General features: G+C 41.1%; 1 protein-coding gene across 1 annotated transcript in view; it reads right to left on the reverse strand.

Moving 5' to 3' along the window:
- Window positions 1-24,510, reverse strand: part of col14a1a (collagen, type XIV, alpha 1a) — a gene marked incomplete at its 5' end in the record, with an annotated part of 191,350 nt that overhangs the window by 20,594 nt on the left and 146,246 nt on the right. Inside the window, 3 exons of the mRNA XM_080752542.1 lie at window positions 3,156-3,227; window positions 3,829-3,882; window positions 15,762-15,815. Of these exons, the coding sequence (XP_080608668.1) occupies window positions 3,156-3,227; window positions 3,829-3,882; window positions 15,762-15,815 (180 nt within the window). The remainder of the gene's footprint in view (window positions 1-3,155; window positions 3,228-3,828; window positions 3,883-15,761; window positions 15,816-24,510) is intronic.

Raw genomic sequence — 24,510 nt, forward strand, 5'->3', positions numbered from 1 at the left:
ATACAAATTACATTTAGCTTGAATTTTTATAATCAGTTTAGTTTTTATTTTATACTTTTTGAGCGGTGCTCCTGGAAGGAGCTATAAGGTCCAACATCTGGCTTTGTCCAGGCTCTGGAGCGTGCCCAGGGTCATATTGGCCAAGCTTCGTGGGACTGCTCATTTCACACTAGGTGTGTTTTTTTCCTACAATATGTGGCACCCTAGGTTGCCTATACAACCCTTGTGCATAAGCAAAAGCAGTGCAAGCAAAAAGTATATTTCTGCAATGGCACTTGGCAAAGTAAAGAAACTAACCATGATTCATAAAGGTTGACAGGAGCAATCAAATCAAATACTGTCTGAATCAGATTGTGTGAATCAGCACAGTACGCTGGTGCAGAGACTGGTTGAGATGTACTGCTCCCAGTGATGTTTCTTTGGGGCCGATAGAGGCATGATGCTGCAAAAAAAGGCACCTCTACAGATTGAAATGACTTGAGAGAAGCTAATCCTCCACTGGAACAGTATAATCTGGCAAAGGCTTGAGGGGGCAGAACAAGGACTGACAGAGAGAGACATTTTAAAGCTGTGGGAGACGTTTGAAGCTGGAGCTGGACACAGCTTTGTGAAAGTTAGTGATTGGCTTGCTCCGCTCTTTTTGTGCTTCTTCCTCTCTGCATTTGTGTTTCTGTGTACTTAATAACATTAGTGTAAATTTGGAATAATGAAGTGGGCTCGCTTTAGCAAGCACACCAATCCCATTTCCATTTTTTGGCACCTAAACCTAGTTTTTTGTTTTTGAGCTACACATTTCGTTCAAACTTCAAATTGTTCAGCTTTAAGCGCCTTTCAGACGGACGGCGGTTGACGCGTTCTCCCTTGGATCAGCAGGGATCACACCGCAGTGGAGACACAAGCACAATCGCTCCGCGAGTAAACACCGGCCGATATCTCTCCGCGCCTCAACTTCTCAGCGCGTCCCAAATAATCACCCGCTTCTCATTGAAAATCAATTACTAGGGCACGTCAACCGCCGTCCATCTGAAAGGTGCTTTACACAGTTATGTGTGCTTGTATTTTACTCGTTAGAGAAAAGAGAACACTTTCCCAGTGAATTCCTATGGGTAATGATGATTTTTTTTCCTGACCATTTATATTACTGATTCCACATTGTTTGGTACTTAAAACTAGTCCACATGTTCTGAGCTATTAATTCCGTTCAAACTTCAACTTGTTCACCTTTACGCAGTTACGCATGTGTGCTTGTAATTCTTTTACTTTTTGTGATTGAAAAAAAAAAAAAAAACACTTTCCCAGTGAATTCCTATGGGAATCCACATTTGCCATCCACATTTGTTTGCCTGATCCAAACATTTCCATGATTATATAACTGGTTTATGTTGATGATATATGCATCAACAAATTATGTCTTACATTTATATTAAATTGTTGGTAATATAAATGGTATAATGTCTTATATTCTACACCACCATGTTTTCACAAACTGTGGATGTGTACTTTTTGTATGGCCATAATATACTTTGTGCATGTTTTCAGCGAGCCCACACAGTTTCTCTAGGATCTGCATTTCTAGTTGAAGAACACACAGCTCTGTCTGTCTGTCTGTATGTATGTCTGGGACATACATACATACATACATACAATACATCCAAACAGACAAAGCCAGATGTAGGAGCAGTTAGCACCGCTCAAAAGGGTGTCTATTTGTGCCTCAGTGCCAGACTAATGATTGATGGTCCGCTGTCTCTCATCCAGACTTTGCAGTTGGCCACACCGGAACTGCTGGGATAGTAGTCATGATGACCATCAAACTGTTATCTGTTCTTCTATGCGTGTCAGAAACTTTAAGAATTGACACCCATACACCATCCAATGTCCTCTTTTCTTGTTCTTGTTCAGCTGTACCATCTAAACCTTAGTGGCAGTGACGGTGATTAAATACTGACTCATTTCAGAGAGGTCAGAGAGAGAGTAGAAGTCAAATCCTTCAACATTTCTAAAACCTTCAAACCCTTGTGGATGTTGTCAGAGAGATACTGTACATAAAAAAAATAGTTCATAGTCCACAGCAAAGCTTCTCTGGCAACACAAAACTCATACTGAACATGATAATCAAAACCTGCGTGTCATGCATGCCTAGACGTTATGTGGCTGATTTTGGGTAAACCTCAAGTTAATGAAATCCACATTTCAGAACGCAATCACATCCAGAAGAAAAGACATAGACAAAAAGATTAGCAGGTCAGTTTTCATTCAGGAGCTCACAGAAGGACCCCAGCATTCTGTGTACTCACTGTACTGGCTTAATGCAAAACATCACAACAGTGAAAACAAGAAATGGCTGGCAATGGCATTATTTTGATTACTTTTTCTAAGGTCCCACCAAATATAAACTGCCACACACACACACCAACAACTCTCCACAACACAATGCAGGCTTTCACACACACACACACACACGCACACAAGCACGCACGCACGCACGCACGCACGGCTGCTATCTGATAATTACCCTGATATTCAAGTTTTTACTTTAGGCAAGGCAAGTATAAATTACACTCTACTGTACATATATAACACCACTGTACTAAATTGATTTCTCAAACATTCCCTTTGATACGATGCGTTCTCTTTGAATTTACTGGCCCTTGATAGGCCCCTGCACCTGTGTAGTACAACACTCAAGACCTACCATATAATACTGTAGTTTCAATGGATGCTGTTGTAATTAACTACAGGTTTGTGCTCACATCTAGAGATTGTGCCATGTATATATGGCGATGTGACTGATATGGCCATATATGGAGATATGTGTGTCTGTTAGTCAATCCTAATTCAGGTGCCCACTCGAAACACACATCCTAATTCAGGCATCCCCTCGTCCAGGTGCCCAGTTGTCCAGATGCCCACATGTCCCTAGTGCCCACATGTCCTTAGTGCCCAGTTGTCCAGGTCCCCACATGTCCCTAGTGCCCACATGTCCTTAGTGCCCAGTTGTCCAGGTCCCCACATGTCCCTAGAGCCCACATGTCCTTAGTGCCCAGTTGTCCAGGTCCCCACATGTCCCTATAGTGCCCACATGTCCCTAGTGCCCAGATGGTTTGATGCCTACCGATGTTGGAGCCATTAACTGAACATATAGATGTACTTACAGGAATCCCCTGATCTCCTTGTGATCCTGCAGGCCCGTTGGGTCCCGGGGCCCCTGGAGCTCCTGGAGACCCCTGAGAGACAGAGAGAGAGGAGACACACAGTCGTTCACTTTATGAGTCTGACCTGAACATAGAATATACTGTACACCACAGCAGTGGTGGGAAAAGTACTCACATTTACTTACAGTAAGTAGAAGTGAGGTATTAAACATGTACTTGAGTAAAGGTACAAAAGTATTGGTATCAAAATGTATCAACATTAGAACGTACTCATTATGGAGAATGTTCCGTTTCACACTTTTTCAAATGCATAAAATGAATACAAATCTTTTGAAAATAGCAAATCTACAAGCTTGCAATGCGATGCATTGTGAGCTTGTAGATCTGCTATTTTCAAATGGCGAAATGTGTAATAGGGCTGAAGTGGTTAATGTATGTTTTGTTAATAATAATCAAAATCAACAAAGTAACTTGTAACTAAAGTTTTCAAATAATTGTAGTGGAGTAAAAGTACAATATTTGCCTGAGATGTAGTGAAAGAAAAGATGAAAAAGAAAATTGGAAATACTCCAGTAAAGTAAAAAAGGTGTCAAAAGTGTACTTTTGTACAGTACTTAAGTATAGTAGTCACTTTACACCCCTGCACCACAGAGGTAGAGGACTGATGACTTACCATAGGTCCTGTATTGCCCTGTCTTCCCTGCGGTCCATCTTTTCCAGGTAGACCCTGAATCAACAGAGAACAGTTACACACTGGTACAACATATAAGGCAGGGGTCTTCAACGTTTTCAGGCTAACGACCCCTTAGTTGAGAGAGAGATGAAGCAGGGACCCTCACAACCTTTTCATAGATATAGTTTCGTTGTTTGACAGCACGATCATCAGATATTTGACCACAATAGTCAATACTTAATAAACTTGAACTTTCACTCTGTACTTAGTCTGCTCTTTTCCCCCACAAAAGCTCTGTGCCAAAAATAACGATCTACAAGCTCACAACGCCTCGCAGTGTGAGGCATTGTGAGCTTGTAGATCTGCTATTTTTGCCTAAAGTTCTCAGAATATGGACACTAAGGTTCAAGTTGTTAATATAATAAAGGGGGGAAAAACTAGTTCCTATCACACAAAGGTTTGGAGGACCCTGTGTAGTAACTCTGAGGACCCCCTAGGGGTCCCGAACCCCCTGTTGAAGACCCCTGATATAAGGAACACCACCTTTCATTTTGACCTCCTCAACTCTATGTTGCAACAATCCCATGTCTAATTTGTTCTACACAGTATGTGTATCAAAAAGAAACCAGAGCCGTCAACTGAAAGACCATGCAGTAGTTTGGATGTTCTCCTGCTTTAGCCAAGGGCTCTGACTGCTTCATTGGCAAACGATGAGTGTGTGTTACGAAAAAACCTGCTCTGCCAGAAAGTGACATCAGAGTCCCTTCTGCTGGGGTCGTGCTGGTGTCACACTATAATACCGCCCCAATTAAACCCACCTAATGGGCCTCTGGAACTGGCCTTGGCACAGCTGGTGACAAGGCTGTGCACAGAGACATTGTGGAGGGCAGGGCAGGCAGGCGCTCACAGACAGAAAACAGGACGGCAGCAGCAATGCCTGTAAAACTGTTAAGGGGGAAAAGGCTATTCTTGTCTATGTTTAGCTCTATTTGTTCATGTGTTCTTGTGTGACAAAGAGTAAGCAGAATGTGTGTACAAGCAGGTACAATAGCCTACATGAAGTTAATAGAAGACATTATACAGTGCTTTATCCGTGGAAACTTTAAGGTGTAGTGCACATGGCTTCTACACAGTGAAATACTTAATTTATAAATGTTTATTTGCACACTCTCTCCGAGTCTACAAACTCACAGTCACAACATGTAGATTTACTATTTTCTGGGGTATAAATAAGAATAGGGAAGCTACTGTAGGGTTCATGTGGTTAAATTGACAACACTAATGATTTTATTGCGTAATGCTCTGGTCTTACACTTGGCTGCGTTCAATAGCTCATTGTGACTGAGGTGAGTCATTCTGATGTTAGGCTAAACTTGGAGAGAGGAGAGAAGAGCGCACACTCAGCACGGTGCTGCCAGCCAATACTTCATACTGTAATAAGAAGAATACAAATGACACAGGCTGCAGATGCACTTTTTTTTGAGGAATTGGCCAAACAAAAGGACAGTGTGCCGATCTCATCTTTCATTCAAGGTTGTGAAAATGAACGAGTTTGTGTTGCTGTAACAGCCACAGACTGAACTTTAGCACAAGGATGAAATACAGTACCGTGTTGTGTGATTTCTGTTCAAAGACCCAGCCTATGTCACGTGACCATTATCTCTCAAGTAAATTATTTACTTCAAGGGTCTTCAACAGGGGGTCCGGGACCCCTAGGGGGTCCTCAGAGTCACTACAGGGGGTTGTCCAAATCTTTGTGTGATAGAAACCTTGTTTTCTTCTTTTTTTATATTAACCACTTGAACCCTAGCATCCATATTCTGAGAACTTTAGCCAAAAATAGCAGATCTACAAGCTGTAGACCAGGTACAGAGTGAACGGTCAACTTTATTAAGTATTGACGGTTCAAGTGGTTAATATCTGAAAACACAAATTGACAAGAATCCAAAATACACTGATGATTGTGCTGTCAAATGATGAAAATATATGGAATCTACAAAAAGGTTGTGGGGGGTCCCTGCTTCATCTCTCTCTCAACTAAGGGAAAAAAAACCTGCTTTACTTTGCCCCTGCAGGGTAACCAGACTACGGTACTTGTTTAACTTTATTCCATCCATCCATCCATCTTTCCGTTCCTAGATAAACTTTATTTTGCCGCGCTACTCCTCGCACAATTTTTGCGGCACACACTTGGGCCGTATGTCAAATCGACCGGCTTCATCGGGAATCGATTCCTTGCATATTGCTAAGAGATACGTTAGTTTAATTTATATACCGGTAAATGTATTCGTGAATTAATTTTATTCATTGACTTTAATTACAATTTAAAGCTATACTGTGTAAGTTGCTCAACTAGTGGTCAGTAGCGGTAGAGCAAACCGCGGTCGCGTCTGCCTTTTTCGGCCGTTTTTCGCCGCGGACCGGGCCTTCAGACCACCACGTCCGCCTCGCCTCGCCGAGACGCATCCATAGAGGTCTCGTGTACCTCTCGAGCAGCGGTTGGGGAGTTACATGCTAGACTCCTAGACCAGTGTAAACACTGCAGTGTACTTCCTGAAGAGCCCGGGAGTGTATGATCTGCGCTGTGATTGGCCGGTAGTGTATCATGTGTGTATGATCCGCAATGTGATTGGCCAACGTATACACAACATATACGGATGATGCAGATGACGTAATTTTGCCGGGAAATCCCGCCCCTGTCAAGGCCAAGTAGAAAACATATAAAGAAAAGGCTTTTGGGGCTGAAATTAACGGAGTGGAGGTTCTAAAACTTTAGCGATTTAATAGTTAGGACAATTTTAAGATATGTTTTATAAAAAAAGTTACATAGTATAACTTTAAACTTTTCCTAAATATGGAGATGACTGACATCATAGATGTAAGACATCATAGACCACATGAGACTGACACAATAATTATGTTCATAATAATATACCGGTATATGGGCATTCCAAGTTATGGGCTTTGATGACATCAGGGATCTCCATATATGGGCATAAAAGGAACAAGGACTGAATGGTTAACACCGCTCAAATAGGGACAAAGACTGACAGATAAAAAGATATCTTTAAGTGTGACTCGCTCAAGGCAACCACACTTGCAATTTCTAATTGCATCTTTCTAGTTTTCACATTACATTTGGAGCCATTTTCAGTTGTTAATAATACTGTAAATACATTGGTACAATCACTAACTGCATCTGCACTTGTGTTATTAGAGATACTGTAGTAGTGCTGGTAGTGGTAAAGGTTGAAATCAGAAGGAAATCATAGCTACAGTAGCATACAGTATCATTGTTACCATATTATACAAAATCATTTATTGGTTCCGCTCAGTGTTTTTCACGTTATAATACACCTGAAAATAATTTCAAAGCATCTCACATCGTTTGGGTGTCATTCAAACCTGCCAAACATGGCTATATTATTTCATTTCCAGAAAAAGGTTATGACATATTTAGGAAAAGTCAAGAAACGAGAGCCCTCTAAGAGCTCCCTGCCTGCTCATAGTTAATTCAGTTCAAAATTTCAAAGCTGATACTGATCATTTTGACCGCTTCATCACCCTAGTATTAAAAAGGCAATCAAACCTACTTGACTCACAATTTAAAAGCTGGATTTGGGGCGAGCCATGAAGAAAAAAGTATAATCTCGGATAATCTTCTCATTTCAGTTTATATACCATATACTCTGTGCATTTAATAAGACTGGAACCCTTTTTGTGAGACACTTACTTATACGGGTCTCAGTTTGGACCGTGCCCATTGGTTGAAGAAGAAAAAGAAAAACCATATGAATTTGAACAGAAATTGGTACAGCTGAAGATAAAGCGCTACACTTAATATCCTTGAAGTGCAAGTAAATGAGGTTAAAGGCATGGCGAGGCCATGTAACCAGCTCTAATCCTCACATTGCTGTGTGGTGCTTTAGCGTGTACAGTTAGGGCTATAATGTTGGGTTTAATAGCAAAGCTTCAAAGCCTTCCCTGTAAGCCAAAGAAGAGCACCACAGTGCTTAGTAGGGGAATTTCCCCGCGGAGCCACATTTAAAAACACTCCCCCATACAACTACTAGCTACAGCCTTGAGCGCTACCAAAACTCATGTGGTAAACTTTCTAGCTTTCAAATGGAATACTGTATATTCCTAAGAAATTGTGCATTTATTTTTGAAATAATTACAGAAATACATGCATGTGCTATACCAGTAAGACTCCCTAATCGGGAGATAAGCGACCATCAGGTCGCAGCGTGATTTTAGGGCAAAATGTGTAGGAGCAGTGTCCAAATATGTGTTTGAAAAAATCGGCCTGATGGTGGCGCTATATGGGACAGATCCATGTTGATGATATGAGTGTAGACATACTGTGTAGCGATTTGCGTGATTTTAGGGCAAAATCTGTAGGAGTAGTGTCCAAAAATGTGTTTAAAAAATCGGCCTGAAGGTGGCGCTAAATGGAACAGATCCATGTTGATGACTTGAGTGTAGAGCAAGTGTGTACCGATTTGCGTGATTTTAGGGACAAAAATTTGTAGGAGCAGTGTCCAAAAATGTGTTTGAAAAAATCGGCCTGATGGTGGCGCTATATGGGACAGATCCATGTTGATGAGATGAGTGTACACATACTGTGTACCGATTTGTGTGATTTTAGGGCAAAATCTGTAGGAGCAGTGTCCAAAAATGTGTTTTAAAAAATCGGCCTGAAGGTGGCACTAAATGGGACGGATCCATGTTGATGAGATGAGTGTAGACATACTGTGTACCGATTTGCGTGATTTTAGGGCAAAAATTGTAGGAGCAGTGTCCAAAAATGTGTTTTGCAAGAATCGGCCTCATGGTGGCGCTAGAAGAGGGGCATGTGAGAATTGTTGTAGTTTGGCAGGCAAGGAGTGTGTGTGCAAAATTTGGCATGGATCGGGGCAACGGTTGCGGAGATATGAGCAGGGCAAAAGTGTGACGTGTGACAGACTGACTGACAGACTGACAGACTGACAGACTGACTGACGGACAGCTGGTCGAGGTTTTGACAGTTACTGCGACCTGACGGTCGCAACAAGCTCAGCCATAACGGCGTGAGTGACACACTATAAACACTAGCACTAACCCTGAATGAGGTCTGGAGCCGAGGTATGTCATCTCCTATACTAAAGTATAGGCCTGTCTGAAGGTCATACATTTGGCTTTGAAATGGTTTTAGATGGAACATAAATATATTATTTGGGATGCGTAAATATAATCACAAGAAGACACTTAACAGTATATGAGTCTAATGATATAAACGTCAACCTGCTATCAATACTACCAGGTTACAGCCACTTTTAGGCTCTGCAGCTGGGGTTGTCGTGGGACCATGCATTGACGAGAACTTAGCGTAAGATCTATCACTCACCAGAGTTGAACTAAAGCAGGCTATAGCCCCGTTTTCATGGAGCAAAACTTCTGGAAGTTTTTTCAAAAATTACGGCAATTTTGAAATTCACGCCATGTGAAAACGGCCACCTATTTTGTGCGCCGGAAGTTTTGGTGTCCCAAACGTGACGGGAAAATACCTAGTATTTTTTGCTAAAAGTACCGTGACAATACAAATTTCCCTCCAGTGAAAACGCATGCCGCGAATTTGCCGTTTTTTTGACAACCAGGTGCATAAAAGGAGCCAGTAACAGTTTAAAACATTGTATCTGGGATGGAAAACGACCTGAATGTAAAGGAATATATAGAAATAAAGTAGGTCTACAGCTTCACCTTGTATAGGGGATTGATTATTTAGGCTAGAATCGCATTGACAAACACAGCAGAAGTCTCTTTCCTTCTCTGGTCATCCATCGTTTATGGTGCCGCGTGAAGAAAAGAAAAACAACACAGCTAATAATCTACAAGCCCACAAGTGCAACACGTTGCATCATCCTTTCTGAACCGTATGTGTTGTTGCATGAAGAATATGTCTTGTAACTTGTTAAATCCATTTGAAGGGTTCAGGAACCGTTCAGGCCGGGTGAGAGAAAAAGAAAGACAGAAGCGAAGACTCGAAGCAACCGTTACGGCTGCTCAACAAGCAGTCAGACTGTGTGGCGTGTTGCCATGCCTGCTACTTATAAGCGACTATGGGCTTGATTTCCGTAAAGTTGCTTATATATATAATTTGATAGTTTCTGGTTGCGTTTTATTTGTTGTAAGCTTCTAGATCACTTTTCAAGTAGCTGATGCGGCGATGCGTTTAGTTTTAAAGTGCTCTTGTGGCCTAGATAATATCACTTTTTGGGCTTATTTTCGTACACCTGGTTGCTTATTTCTCTCGCAAAGTCTGGCAACACGGACTTTCATACCGTGACAATGGTTTGGTGAAAACGATGTATTTTATGGCTATGCCTGCATTTTTGCTCATGTGAAAACACCCAAAAAACAAAACTCCCGGCAAGTTGAAAATTATTATGCTATTATTTTGCAGGAAAAATTCCGGAACTGTAGTGAAAACATGCCTTAAGTCATGCTATATCATGCCCAAGGTTCTAAAAATGTGTGTGTGTGTGTGTGTGTGTGTGTGTGTGTGTGTGTGTGTGTGTGTGTGTGTGTGTGTGTGTGTGTGTGTGTGTGTGTGTGTGTGTGTGTGTGTGTGCTGAATGCACATATTTTTTTGGGGGGTCTTTTTTAAATTGATAATACAGTAGGTCATACATGGGCAACTGGCGGCCCAGGGGCCACATGCGGCCCCCACCTTCACTTAATGCAGCCCCCAGGTTAATACCGGAATACTGAATATAATTATTGATTTCAGCTGTTACAATTCTAAATATGACCTGCTTTAATTCCGTCAGTCTATATTAGTAGCTTAATGACTAGTATAGTAGTATTAAAATGATTTTTTTATGTCCAATGTATTTGTATTTAAGTTCACAAAGTTAACATGAGTACCGGTATATCATTAAATGCGTTTGAAATTAAATCCAAATGTTACATTTCAGGATTCCAATTAAGAAATAACAAAAAAGTCTTCAGGATTCCAATTCAAAAGAAGCAAAAATAGCCTATCTACAAGCTCAAAACGCATCGCAGCGCATTAATGCATTGATAAAAAAAAAAACACCCAGGAGAAAGTTATTGGTCCACAAGACTGATTTAACTGGCCAGTACAAGTGCTAAATTGGCCAAGTATTAGTTTTTTACTTCACTTTCAGCCGGACATACTCACATCTGATTTTACAGTTCAGGTGAGAGCTGTAAAGATTGTTTACTATCTGCTTCAGTCACCGTTGTGAGTGTGCGCATGTTGTTAGTTCACGTGTCATTGTCTAATGGCCTGTTTGACAGCTTCAAAAGGACAGACGACAGCCATGGATTTTAGGACAAGGTTGTCTTTCTTTCTGAGTTGGATACTGCTTGCGATGCCGTTGTTGCATTAAGGTTTGAACATACTGTAGGCCTACGATATTGAAGTGTCGGGGACTCATCGGATCGTTAAAGTATTTCACACTATATGAGTCTCTTTCTTGAAATCGGCTATATATCGTTTTGGTTTTCACACTGTAAGATTGATCGCCAACAAGGGATCACACACTGCCAGTTATTTCACCAGGATGCGGCCCGATAATTAACCAAATTTTTTTTATCCTAATTGTACACGGGCAGGACGCTAATGATTTTCCGCCTCTCTCCGCATGCACACACACTCACACACACACACACACACACACACACACACAGAACGCACGTGTTCAATGTTTTCATAATAACCACAGCATTGCTGCTGCACGGTTTTATCAACATATTGAAGTGAGATGGCTTGGTTTTATATTACTATGAAACAGCATTTATATTGTTATGGAACAGACTATTATTTAACAGCAGTATTACTACCAATAAGACATCTGAATTTAACCTTGGAATAAAGGTCTATATTCATGATATCCATTGGATATCAAAAATGGTCGGCGACAGCATAATCGGAGCAAAAAGTTGTGCAGTGTGTATGAACCCTTCTACGAGGCCATGCAAGGATATAACGAGATAAAAAACCATATACCAGACCTGTCGTGACAAAGGCGTGTGTGTGGGGATGGCTGATTTATCCTGTGTGCATGGATTAGTGACATGCTCAACAGGTGTAAAGTCACGTCTAGCTCTGAGCCCAATTATTAGGACTCATCATGTGTGAGTAAGGGGCTGTGTCTCTGCTAAAGCAGTGACTGAGGGGCTGTGTCTCTGCTAAAGCAGTGACTGAGGGGCTGTGTCTCTGCTAAAGCAGTGAGAGGGAGAGATAACAAGAGTCATTTTAGGTACATTTTTAACCTCTGTCAACCTGGCATCAATATTTTGGGCATGTCATTATAGGTATAAATGTCAAATGTATTTATTTTTATAAAAATCTAAAATCAAATGTAAAAAATCAAACCTCGGTTCGAAGTGGAGCGGTGAATTTGAGCAGCTGTACCCTATGTGAGTGAGTGAGTGAGTGAGTGAGTGAGTGAGTGAGTGAGTGAGTGAGTGAGTGAGTGAGTAAACTGTGCCTGTGAGTGAGTGGTGAGTGTGCCTGGCCTGCACAAAACAGCGCCCCTCCTTTAACTAGTGTGTTGTGTGTGGCCACTCAAGGTATTGCCAGGCTACGGACATGGCCAGCCAGCCACCCAGCCACCCACCCAGCCAGCCAGCCAGCCAGCCACCCACATACCCACGGACATACCTGTCTATTGGGAGCGCTTTCACCGCTCCAAAAAGGAAATTGTGAAAATAGCAGATCGACATGCTCATTTGCTGTGATGTGACACGTGGACTTCCATTCGTCACATGACAAAGTAAGTAGGGCTTAAGTGATGGAGTCATTGGGAAGTATAGTTAAGAATAACTTTGTACAATTTCTCCAACTCTGTCAGCTACTCACTGCAACATTTATGGAACGTCAAAGAGTGTACGTGTAGGGCTGAGAGGCTGGCGACAGAGCTTGTATTCTAATGATGATGTATCCAGGGGAGTCACACCAAATTCTGGGCCCTGGGTACAAGGATTCACTGCGGGCCCCCCATGAATGATAACTATTGAAAAATAGCAGATATACAAGCTCACAGCGCGGCACCGAGTGCCGCGCTGCGAGCTTGTAGATCTGCCATTTTTGAAAAATCGTGAAAATGTGTGCAAGAAACCTATGTCAAGGACCCCCAAGATATGTATTTGGCCACGGACCCCGATCTCAAAATATTTAGTTCCAGGGACCCCCAGAAGCAACATTTGAGTTAGAGATGTTCGCTTAAAAAATACATATATTCAAAGATTTTCACACATTTTCACAACTTTTCAAAAATAAGCAGATCTACAAGCTCGCAGCGCGGCACTCGGTGCCGCGCTGCAGAGCTTGTATATCTGCTATTTTTCAATAGATAAAGTTACTAGGGCCCCTCCACCTTGGGCCCCAGTAACTCAGTCCCACTTTCCTACCCCTTGTGACGCGGCGCCCCTGGATGTATCCTAATGATGGCCAAAACAAAAAGAATAGGCCTATTGCTGACAACAAGAAGTAGGTTGCTGGTGGCAGTTCATTTGAGACAATTTGTGGAGTTCCATTTCAGATATCCCACAAAATAGTAAAGATGAATTCCCACAGGCAGCGATACGTCAATGCAATGAGCGAAGACAACGGAATTAGCTCATCAACAACAGCTAAACCTAAAAGGATTTGCTGTGTAGAATTCAATGCAGATTTGTTTTCTTTATCGTATTTTCAATTTTCTCCCAATTTATCCGCTCTGCGAATGGCAATCCTCCAATGTACTATAGTCGCTGTCACTGCTAGAGTTTTGGTGAGGGGAGGTTTTAAAGTTTACTGCAGACAACCATGTGTCTCCTCCGTTCCACATGACATCTCCAGCCACTTCTTTTCACCTGACAGTGAGGAGTCGTTCTCACCAGGAGGACCAATGTGTTCCATGGAACGCCTTGCCAAGCCAGATCGCAGGATTAAAACCTCAGTCACGGTGGAACTTTACCCCTGTGCGACGCTTATGCCCCATTGCAGAATCTTTTAAATCACTGGTTCCCAAGCTTTTTTAGTTCGAGAACCAATAGAAAATTGTGATGTCTCTCCTAATGAAAATAGCAGATCGACAAGCTCCTAACGCGTCGCAATGCGACACTTTAGGTGCTTGCAGATCTGCAATTTCTTTGAGCGGTGCAAACCTCCTACGTTTCACTTTTCAACATGTATGAGCACGGATATCCATATATGGAGATGTCTTGGCCATACAGTATATGGAGCGTGACATGAGGTGTGACGGACGGACAGACAGATGGACATGATCTGCAGGTTTTCATACTAAATGCGACCTACTGCATGGTCACAACTATCAACATCAATGATAGCAAGCTGCTATCACAGAGCATTTATGAATTGTTTAGTGTGAGAGCAGTGGTGTGCTCTGCAACAGAAAGGCAATGACAAACACTGAAAATATGTAGATTAATTTTTTTTTCGAGTGGACATAAAACTGTGTAGATGAGCTTTCTGGCACTCAATCATGATGCCGTGAGGACAGATAGACAGATGGGCAATCGCAACCACTTTTAGCAATTTACTCAAAAGTTATTACATGGACCTCAGAAATCTATTAGCACAGCAACATTTCACTGCGCATTCTTGTATGAGTGAGTGACAAATAAACCTCTTAAATCGCTGCTGATAGCAAAAGATCTTTCTTTTTTTTTCTTTTTTTTGAAGACTGACATAACATACTCAGATTTTATAGAAGATAAATGCTCCTTGTCTAACCTTATATAGACCAGTCAATCTAAGCTAAAAAAGGCTCAACCCAAAAGAAATCGCAAGAGTTATGCAATATGTCTTTATTGGTCCTAAACCCTCCTACATCATATATTAAAAGTTTTCCTTCCTTCCTTTTTTCAAGGTAAAAGCAACGTTTTTTGGTTTTAAAGTGGTACGATCTTGGTCAAATGGTGTTAAATATTGGATGGTTTATGTTGAGTTATCGGACATATTTAGCTTTTCTTGAGTTTTGGGGGTCAATCTTTCCAATGAAACCAATAAGAGAGGATATTTTAATGTCTGATGATGCCTACAATGGATATTCAGCAGTCAGATGGCATTGGTACTTGAAGGTGCATGACCTTTCCAGTTCCTTACCCTAACTTTAACCACATCAAACACAACAACAGCAACAAAACAGGAGAAAGTTTGTTTTTCACCATGTGTAACTTTCCCAAATGTCCCTAAGTTTGCAACAGGTCTCTATACAAATAAATAACCCTACGTTATAGCCTACGTTATAGCCTATCCATAGCCTCACCTAGAACAGTGGTTCTCAAAGTGGATTCCAGGGACTTTAGGGGTGTCTAAATGAACCCATACAAGTATGTAACAAGTGTACAAATGGAACCAAATGGACCCTAACAGGTCCATTTGGTTCCATTTGTATACTGTCAGAGTTAAGGGGAGACCTTGAAATGTAAAAGTTTGAGAAACACTGGCCTAGATTAGAATATCCATGTTAATCTTCCTTATCGTGTCACAAGTTCCAATGGCAATCATTAATCAAAGTTGAATACTGTGTTAACTTAACTCTGATTCTACAAAGTAATCATGATGAATTACTTATTAATTAAGTAATAATACTATTCAGAGTTAAATTAGCACTGTGGATGTGACTGTATACTACAGTACTACAGTATTTAAAGGAGCTATAGTCAACTTTTTCATTGTAGGGCCGACACTTTGTTTACATCCTAGTCTATAGAATAGAATGTAAACGGTCTGACAATGGCCAAAATGATTATTTTATCATCATTTTACGCTTTCTGTGGTCATTTTTGAATAGAAACACATATATGAAGCTTATTTCTTTATAAAATATTTTCGAAACATTATTTTTATTTTAGCATCCGTTTTTCGAGAAAAAGTTGACTATAGCTCCTTTAACTTGCTGTGGGGTGAATCTTACCCGTACTCCCGGTGGTCCGTCTCTCCCCGCCGTGCCTGAACCGCCAGGAACACCCTGAGAAATGCACAGACAAGGTACATATTATAGAATGGTCCTTAAACAAGCAAGCAGAGAGATCATTCAACCGTGTAAAAGTAGCAGTTGAATATAGTTTAACCCTAAACGTAAGAGTATTCCCAATTATTATCTCTGCCATCTTCCCATATTCCCTCCTGATTGGCTACGACTGCCTTCTAAAGATTGTGTATGCGACGGGATGGTCGCTTATGTCCCGATTAGTGAGTCTTACTGGTATTATATGAAGTTTATACTCATTATATGAAAGGGTATGTGCGTGTGTGCGTGTGTGCATGCGTGTGTGCATGCGTGTGTGCGTGCGTGCTAATTTCACAAACCACTGGACCACTAAGCGCCAAACTTTTTGCACACACTGCCAGTAAAGTATTATGACGTGCCATAACCACAATCTCCATTCATTATTGTCACTGAAAGCCCCATGATGTTCACGGGACCTTTCATGCAAAATGGTTAAAGCGATTATGGGCAACTGTGAAACCTGACTTTGTTAAGTGTTATAATTAAACTTATAATGCCTTGTAACTGTTGGTATGAGACATCACACAGCAATATGAAGGCTTATATAACCTCTTTCCCACAGGTAACCCTGTTATTGCATTCCCATCCACACATCTGCCGTGGGCTGCCTTTCCAAAGTATGATGATAATGAATGTGCGATTTATCTCTACCTCAATATGAGTGGAGGACCCATAAAGTAGGGCAGTTAAGGTCTGTAGGGGTTTCTAATGAGAGGAGAGGAGAACAGAGAAGCCAACAACTTCTCAGTCAGTAGCAGAATGAAAATCTCCGAAAGGAAGCATTGTCCTCTCTCTCTCCATCTTTCTCTTCGTCTGGAGAATATGATGACAATGTTGTAGGGGTTGTGTTTAAGTATGAAAAGGCACCGGCAAATGGCGGAAGGGATGTAATAAAGGACATCACTAAATCATTACAGTGCAACCAGAAAAGTATTGTGGCATAGTAGTCTGCAAAAGTAACTGTGGGCATGTAGGTGCACACACACACACACACACACACACACACACACACACACACACACACACACACACACACACACACACACACACACACACACACACACACACACACACACACACACACACACACACACACACACACAGTGTTGGGTAGCGTTACTTTTTTTAGTAATATATACTGATTACATATTACCTTGATTTTAAAGTAATACATTTCGTTACATATTACCGCCCGAGTAGGAGTAATATATTAATATTACTTTACTTATTACTTTTTGGTAAAAAAAAATAAATAAACGCTCAAATTGAACAAATAATTATCTAGATATTTTATTATTATATTTTATATATTTTATTATTTTATTTTATATTTTACTGTCTGTTTATTCATATGAAACACAATAGACCTATACCTTCTTAAATGTGGCCTATAATGACATGACAAGTTTGACAACAAGACACAAACCTGAGTAACTCAGTTAACATTTTGGACAAAAGAGCACATTTTACATCAAGCTGCCCAGATGTCCAGTATCCCTGTACATTGACACCCAGTTGCTATACAACGAAAATGATCGGATTTATCAGATTAGAACAATAATTCCATATATCCGGACATGCTTTGTGTGACACTGCTGCGTGCTGCTGGAGTGTTCAGTGTTTCTGACGTTACGTTATGTGAGTGATAGCTCTTGTTTTGGGCATGTTTTATCTGACAGCCCGTGCGTCGGAAAAACCATCCACCAAAGCAGCCTACAGTCAACCTGCTGAATGCTGTCAAACCAGGCATTTGATAGTTCTCAGTAATGCATTCATTTTAGCTTTTCTATTCAGTTGTTGATGTTGTGGAATTTAGTAGCTACTAGGCTAATAATCACTCTAAACACCTGGGCGCGCTGACTCGCTGTGCGCAATGGTTTCCAGGCACTCCACCACACAGTGCGTGGCTCAGGCATGTGCACGCATAGACATCAAAGGGGGCTTGAGCCCCTGCCCCTTTATCCATCTCTAAAAAGTGCCCTCTTCAGACCATGAATGCATTTTTTTTACTATGGTAAAAGATATGCAAATGCCCTCTTTCCATACCATAACTGAAAGCCTCTATCAGAGTCCAGGGTGAAGAGCTATTCACTTCACAGCTTTATAGTTTCCTAGCTATCACCTAGGCTTTGTTATGTATATTTAGGTGATAGCTAGAAAACTACACCGAGGTGAAGTGAATAGCTCTTCAACCTGGACTCGGTTAGAGCCTTTAGAGGCTGAAGGCTGCATTCATTGTCCACCAAAAGGCCCTTTTAGAAATGTCAGCCCCTGCCTCTCTAAAATTCTCTGCAAGTCCCTGCGTATCAGTGCCGTTCTGTGCGGGGCAGCAGCAGCGCAGCAGAAACAAAACTTGAGAGAAGGCTGAAAGCTTAGGCACAGGAGGTATGGATCCCACGACAAAAATCCGTACCACATTGGCTCAAAACGGGACGACGGGACGCTGGTTGGTAACGCGGAAAGTAATGCAGTAAATAAGTTATCATTACTGCATTATATTACCGATGTTTTTTTTAGTAGGGCGTTATATTAGTCATTACCGCATTTCGGTAATATATTAGTAATATGCGTTATATTACTAACGCGCGTTACCCAACACTGCACACACACACACACACACACACAGACACACGGTAATATGACTGAACCATGATTTAGATCAAAAGACTTTCATCACTTTAGACCAGGATGCACTGCACTCCGCTACAGGTAACAAACACACGTGCACACACACGCGCATGCACGCACACGTGTGCAGTTTGTGCACGGAAATACACACACAGCTGCAGGTGAAATAAATAAAATTGGTGTCGGTGGTAGAGATGGAGGTTAAGAGGGGCTACTTCATACATCTGTGTGAAATCTGGGAAGAGACAAAGTTTAAATTATTCCTTACTTAGCCACTTAATCACACACACACACACACACACACACACACACACACACACACACACACACACACACACACACACACACACACACACACACACACACACACACACACACACACACACACACACACACACATACACACATACCAGTAAGACTCCCTAATCGGGAAATAAGCGACCGTCAGGTCGCATACACAAACTTTAGAAGGCAATGGTAGCCAATACATCTAATGTTCAAGTTCATGCAACGGCTGGATCCATCATTGTGGTGCTCTCCAGCCCCATAATGAGCAACAGTTCAAGATATGCTTCCAGACTAAGGGTGCACTGGCTAAAGTGCCTGTGTGTGTTGCCAGTAGGTTAATTTATGTACTATTTATTTTAATCTTTTTATATTGATTTTTAATGCCTGTTAATTGTTTCTTGTTTCTTGAGTTGAATTGAACTACATACGCTATTAAAAAGTTCATTCACGCTATTTACATATATAATTCTGCATTTTCAACTTGATCACAGCCCGAAAGATGCCTGTGAAGGGTTAACTTCTACATGGTATGCCAAACGGTAAGCAAAACTGAAACCATGTTTCCGAAGCGAAGGTCATTCACAGCAGTGTGACAGCCACACACACATTCTCTACAATAACTACAAATCAAATCAAGAGGATTTTCACATTAACAGACAAGCCTTGAAGACATATCAGGTGAGTCAGGTATAGATATATAAGATTTCCTGCACAGAACTCTTAAAAGAAATACAGTACATTACTTGAAATGTCCTTGAAATTACACTGTTTACGCTGTGTGCCTGGTTATGTTTTTTAATATATATATATATATATATATATATATATATATATATATATATATATAAATTATACTATATTTTAGGAGGATTTACAGAATACTTTAGAGCTCAATATCTCCCTGAATGTAACAGTTTGCAACAAAAATATTTCTGCGTCAAAAGAAGGGTAAGATTTGAGTGATTTAATGTTATATATTTATTTTATGTAGGCCTATGTTCTAAATATGGATTTATGTATGGATTTATTTGTTAAATTGAAGGGTTCGCATCAAATGTACACGCCTCAACTTTGACCCATACTGTATGGTATAAATGCAGAGAAAGTATCATTCAAGAACTACATTTCTTTCACTTTTATTCTCAGTGTGTAGAAATGGCCAGAAGTTCCCCACTTAAAGAGCCGTTCCTGTGCTGTATCTGTCTGGATGTGTTTGCTGATCCAGTCACCACTCCATGTGGACACAACTACTGCAAAACATGTATCACACATCACTGGGACAGTAGTGATGTGTGCAAGTGTCCACTATGTCAAAAAAGATTCAATACAAGACCTGAACTGTCTGTTAATCGAGTCCTCTCAGAGGTGGTTGGTCAGTTAAAAGAAAAACAAGCTAAAAAAAAAAAGCTAAAAACAACTGCCAGCAGAAAACAAGAACCTGCTAAACCAAATGAAGGAAAACTTTCCAGAACCTTAATCATAACCTTTAACCTACTCCTACTCATAATACTTTGTTACTTATTCACAAAGTCAGATCAAACTGTATCTCTGAAAGAGGACTATGAAAGAATGAAGGCTGAGATGAGAAAGACAGATTCTGAACTCCAGCAGATGATCCAGGAGAGACAACTGAAGATCCAGGAGTTCAAGGACTCAGTTGAGCTCAGCAAGCGACATGCAGACAGAGAGATAGCTGACAGTGTGCAGGTCTTCACCGCTCTGGTGAGCTTCATGCAGAGAAGCCAGGCTGAGTTTGTTGGTGTGATTGAAGAAGACCATACATTCACAGAGAAACAGGCTGAAGGCTTCATTGAAGAGCTACAACAGGAAATGGCTGAGTTAAAAAAGAGAAGCTCTGAGCTGAAGCAGCTCTTACACACTGAAGACCCCCTCCACCTCCTCCTCCTCAACAACCTCCCCATCAAGGACTGGACAAAGGTCCATGTCCATCATGTCCATCAGCCGTCATATGAGGAGACCGTGAGGAAGACACTCAGAAAAGAGATGGAGAGTAATAGGTTGAGGACAATCCAGCAATATGCAGTGGACATAACTCTGGACCCTGATACAAATAGACACGAAAAGAAAGATCTGCCGGATAACACAGAGGGATTCTCTTCTCTTAACATAGTTTTAGGAAAACCAAGCTTCTCCTCAGGACGGTCTTACTATGAGGTACAGGTCAAAGGGAAGACTGACTGGGATTTAGGAGTGGCCACAGAGTTCATCAACAGGATGGGACGAGTCACATTAAGACCCAACATCAGTTACTGGGCTATAAAAATGAGGAATGGTACTAAGTACTATGCTGCTGCTGACCCGGATGTCCTACTTCCTGTAAGAGGGGAGCTACAGACAGTTGGAGTGTTTGTGGATTATGAGGAAGGTGTGGTCTCCTTTTATGATGTGGAGGCTAGAGTTCATTTGCACTCATTCACTGGCTGCACCTTCACTGATGAACTCTATCCATACTTTAGTCAATATATAGAGAGTAAATATGATGCTATTGATCTGATTCTATTTTCTATCGCCATCAGCCTCCTAATTTACTTTTACTGGTAAATGGAAATATTAATAAGGGTAATAATAATAAGGGTAATAATAATATGGGTAATAATTATTACCCTTACCCTTATTATTTTCAAATGTCTTTATAATTCCACATTTTAAATTCAAGTTTAAGATTTGTTTTACTCGACCAATTATGTTCAGGAAAGAATGTCTGAGGATTGAGGGATATATTTTCATTTATAGACAAGGACATCAGAGATTGTTTGTTGTTCAAATGCCTGTACAGTTTACTATTTCAATCAGTAAATCAGTAATCAGTAATTCCTCATCTTCAATCAATAATTTTAAACGCCTGGGTTGAAGGCCAGCCTGATAAATCAAGCCTCTACATTTAATTCTACCACATAAAGTGGCTTTGCGCGCACGCACGCACGCACGCACGCACACACGCACACACGCACACACGCACACACGCACACACACACACACACACACACACACACACACACACACACACACTCAGATTTTTGAGGCACTTTTTTATCATTCTAGTTTGAATAATCTTGTGTTTTAAATTAACATATACTTGTTTGTTTTCTTGCTTTCTTTCATGCTTTTTTAAATAATATTAACATATATTGTTTTTTTGTATTGTGCAAAAAAAAACAAAAACGTTAACAGTAATTGCAGAATGCTATTGTTGGTTTTAATAATGCAACAAATGGACAAAATAAAATCTCGTAGGCCAACACGACTTTTCAACTAGTCTATAAGTTTCACAAATACCCAATACAGTTTCTGATCTCAAGACACACACACTGCATGTCCTATACGATAATGGTAAATTAACTGCAAATAAAGTTTAGTTAGTTAGACTTTGATAAACTGTTAACTGTTGTACCATATAGAAAGCATCCACCTACTGCATTACAGCATACAGCAACCAGTTTAAACATTGACCAGGGAACTCCATGGATTCTGACCTCAGCAGCAGCTAACAATTTATGAGTGACATATCATAAAATATGTGTTCCAAAATCAAAGGCCACTGAGGCCTATCACAAAACAATTGCCATAAACAACACACACGCACGCACACACACACACACACACACACACACACACACATGCTCTGTTAGAGTGGTTCCCATGACATCACAACATACAATATATTTTATGCCCATACATGGAGATCCCTATCTGAACCAGCCACAAAGATATGGGCCATGTCTTGGCCATCAGGCCAGTGATGTATATCGATGACATCAGGGATCTTCATAATGGGCATAAAAGGTATTCTGGACTTTTACATAGGTGATGTCACCTCTGATATCATCTGTGATGTCACAGTGATGTGTCAAGGGAACCAACCCATAGACTGTAAAAATGTGTATACACACACACAGAGACAAGCTGTGACATTTCTCATGGTTAACTGCGACCTTTGGTCGCAATAATATACTGTAAGGACAGAAATGACCACCGTTGGGCTGGGCATGTGCACCGTACAGACATACAGTACACCAGGGGTGGGCAACTTTGATGATGGGAGAGGGCCACTACATTTTCACACTCACTCCAGAGGGCCACAATGTGTATACATATCAAAAATAGCCGTTCTACAAGCTACGAGCTTGTAGATCGGCTATTTGTGCTATTTTTGAAGTGGTATCCTGAAAAGTAACTTTTTATTTTATTTTATTTGTTAATTTCAAATGCATTTATATGTTCTTATGTTAACTTTATGAACTTAAATACAAATACATTGGACAGAAAAATACAGTAACATTTCAATACTAGTCATTAAGCTACTAATATAGACTGAAGTAATTAAAGCCGGTAATTTTTGAATTCCATGTTTGGATTATTGTAACAGCTGAAATCAATAATATATCAGTACTCCAAAATCAACCTGCGGGCCGCATTAAGCGAAGGTGGGGGCCGCATGTGGCCCCCGGGCTGCCAGTTGCCCATGTATGCAGTACACACACACACACACACACACACACACACACACACACACACACACACACACACACACACACACACACACACACACACACACACACACACACACACACACACACACACACACACACACACACACACACACACACACACACACACACGCATATTTTGCTATTCATTGCAGCCGCTGTTGATGCATTATTCACTGTCAGACTAAAACAGAGAGGGGGGACTACTGATGACAAGGTTACATTGTATTTACTACAGAGAGAGAACAAGAGGATGGGGAACATAGAAACACAGAGGAACGGAGAGAAAGAGAGAGGGAGGGAGGGAGGGGAGGAATGATTTAAAGTAGGGCAGAGGAGGAGGAGAGATAGAGAGAGGGAGAAAGAGAGAGAGAGAGAGGGTAATGGATGTTTTAGGTTGGAGATATTCTCTGTGGTGTGTTGTATATTACGGCAGGGCCCTGGAAGCGGCAATATTCCCTACAGCGCACGCACACACACACACACACACCTGTTGCCATGCACGTGCACGCACGCACACGCACACACACACACACACACACACACACACACACACACACACACACACACACACACGCACACGCACACACACACACACAGAATATATTCCCCTCTGACAAAACACATTATTACTTGGTAACAGTGCGGCACAAGGCTGCAGCTGGTATTAATAAGACTATGCAGCATGGTGGTGGTGGTGCAACAAGACGTACAGGGGCTCCGTGGGAGCTGGTCTGGGGATTGTTTATTTTCTCTTCTCATGTCATCTTCCTCACTCTTATTTACTGTATAGATAGAACAGGGGGTCCGGGACTCCTAGGGGGTCCTCAGAGTTACTACAGGGGGGTCCTTCAAATCTTTGTGTGATAGAAACTTTTTTTTCTCTCAGTTTTTATATTAACCACTTGAACCCTAACGTCCATATTCTGAGAATGTTAGCCAAAAATAGCCGATCTACATGCTCACAACGCCTCGCGCTGCGAGGCGTTGTGAGCTTGTAGATCGGCTATTTGGGGAAAAGAGGTTTGGTGTAGAGGAGAAAAAGAGCAGACTAAGTACAGAGTGAAAAGTGAAGTTTGTTAAGTTTTGACGGTTCGAGTGGTTAAATATCTGAACACACACATTGACGTGAATCCAAAATACACTTGTAGGAGCCATTATGTTAGGCCTATTATTTCTGTTTAGGATGCAGTTTTGTTAATGGACACTAGGTGGTGGGCTGTAGATTT

This window comes from Nannobrachium achirus (assembly GCF_963921795.1).
Source record: "Nannobrachium achirus genome assembly, chromosome: 2".
NCBI lineage: Eukaryota > Metazoa > Chordata > Actinopteri > Myctophiformes > Myctophidae > Nannobrachium > Nannobrachium achirus.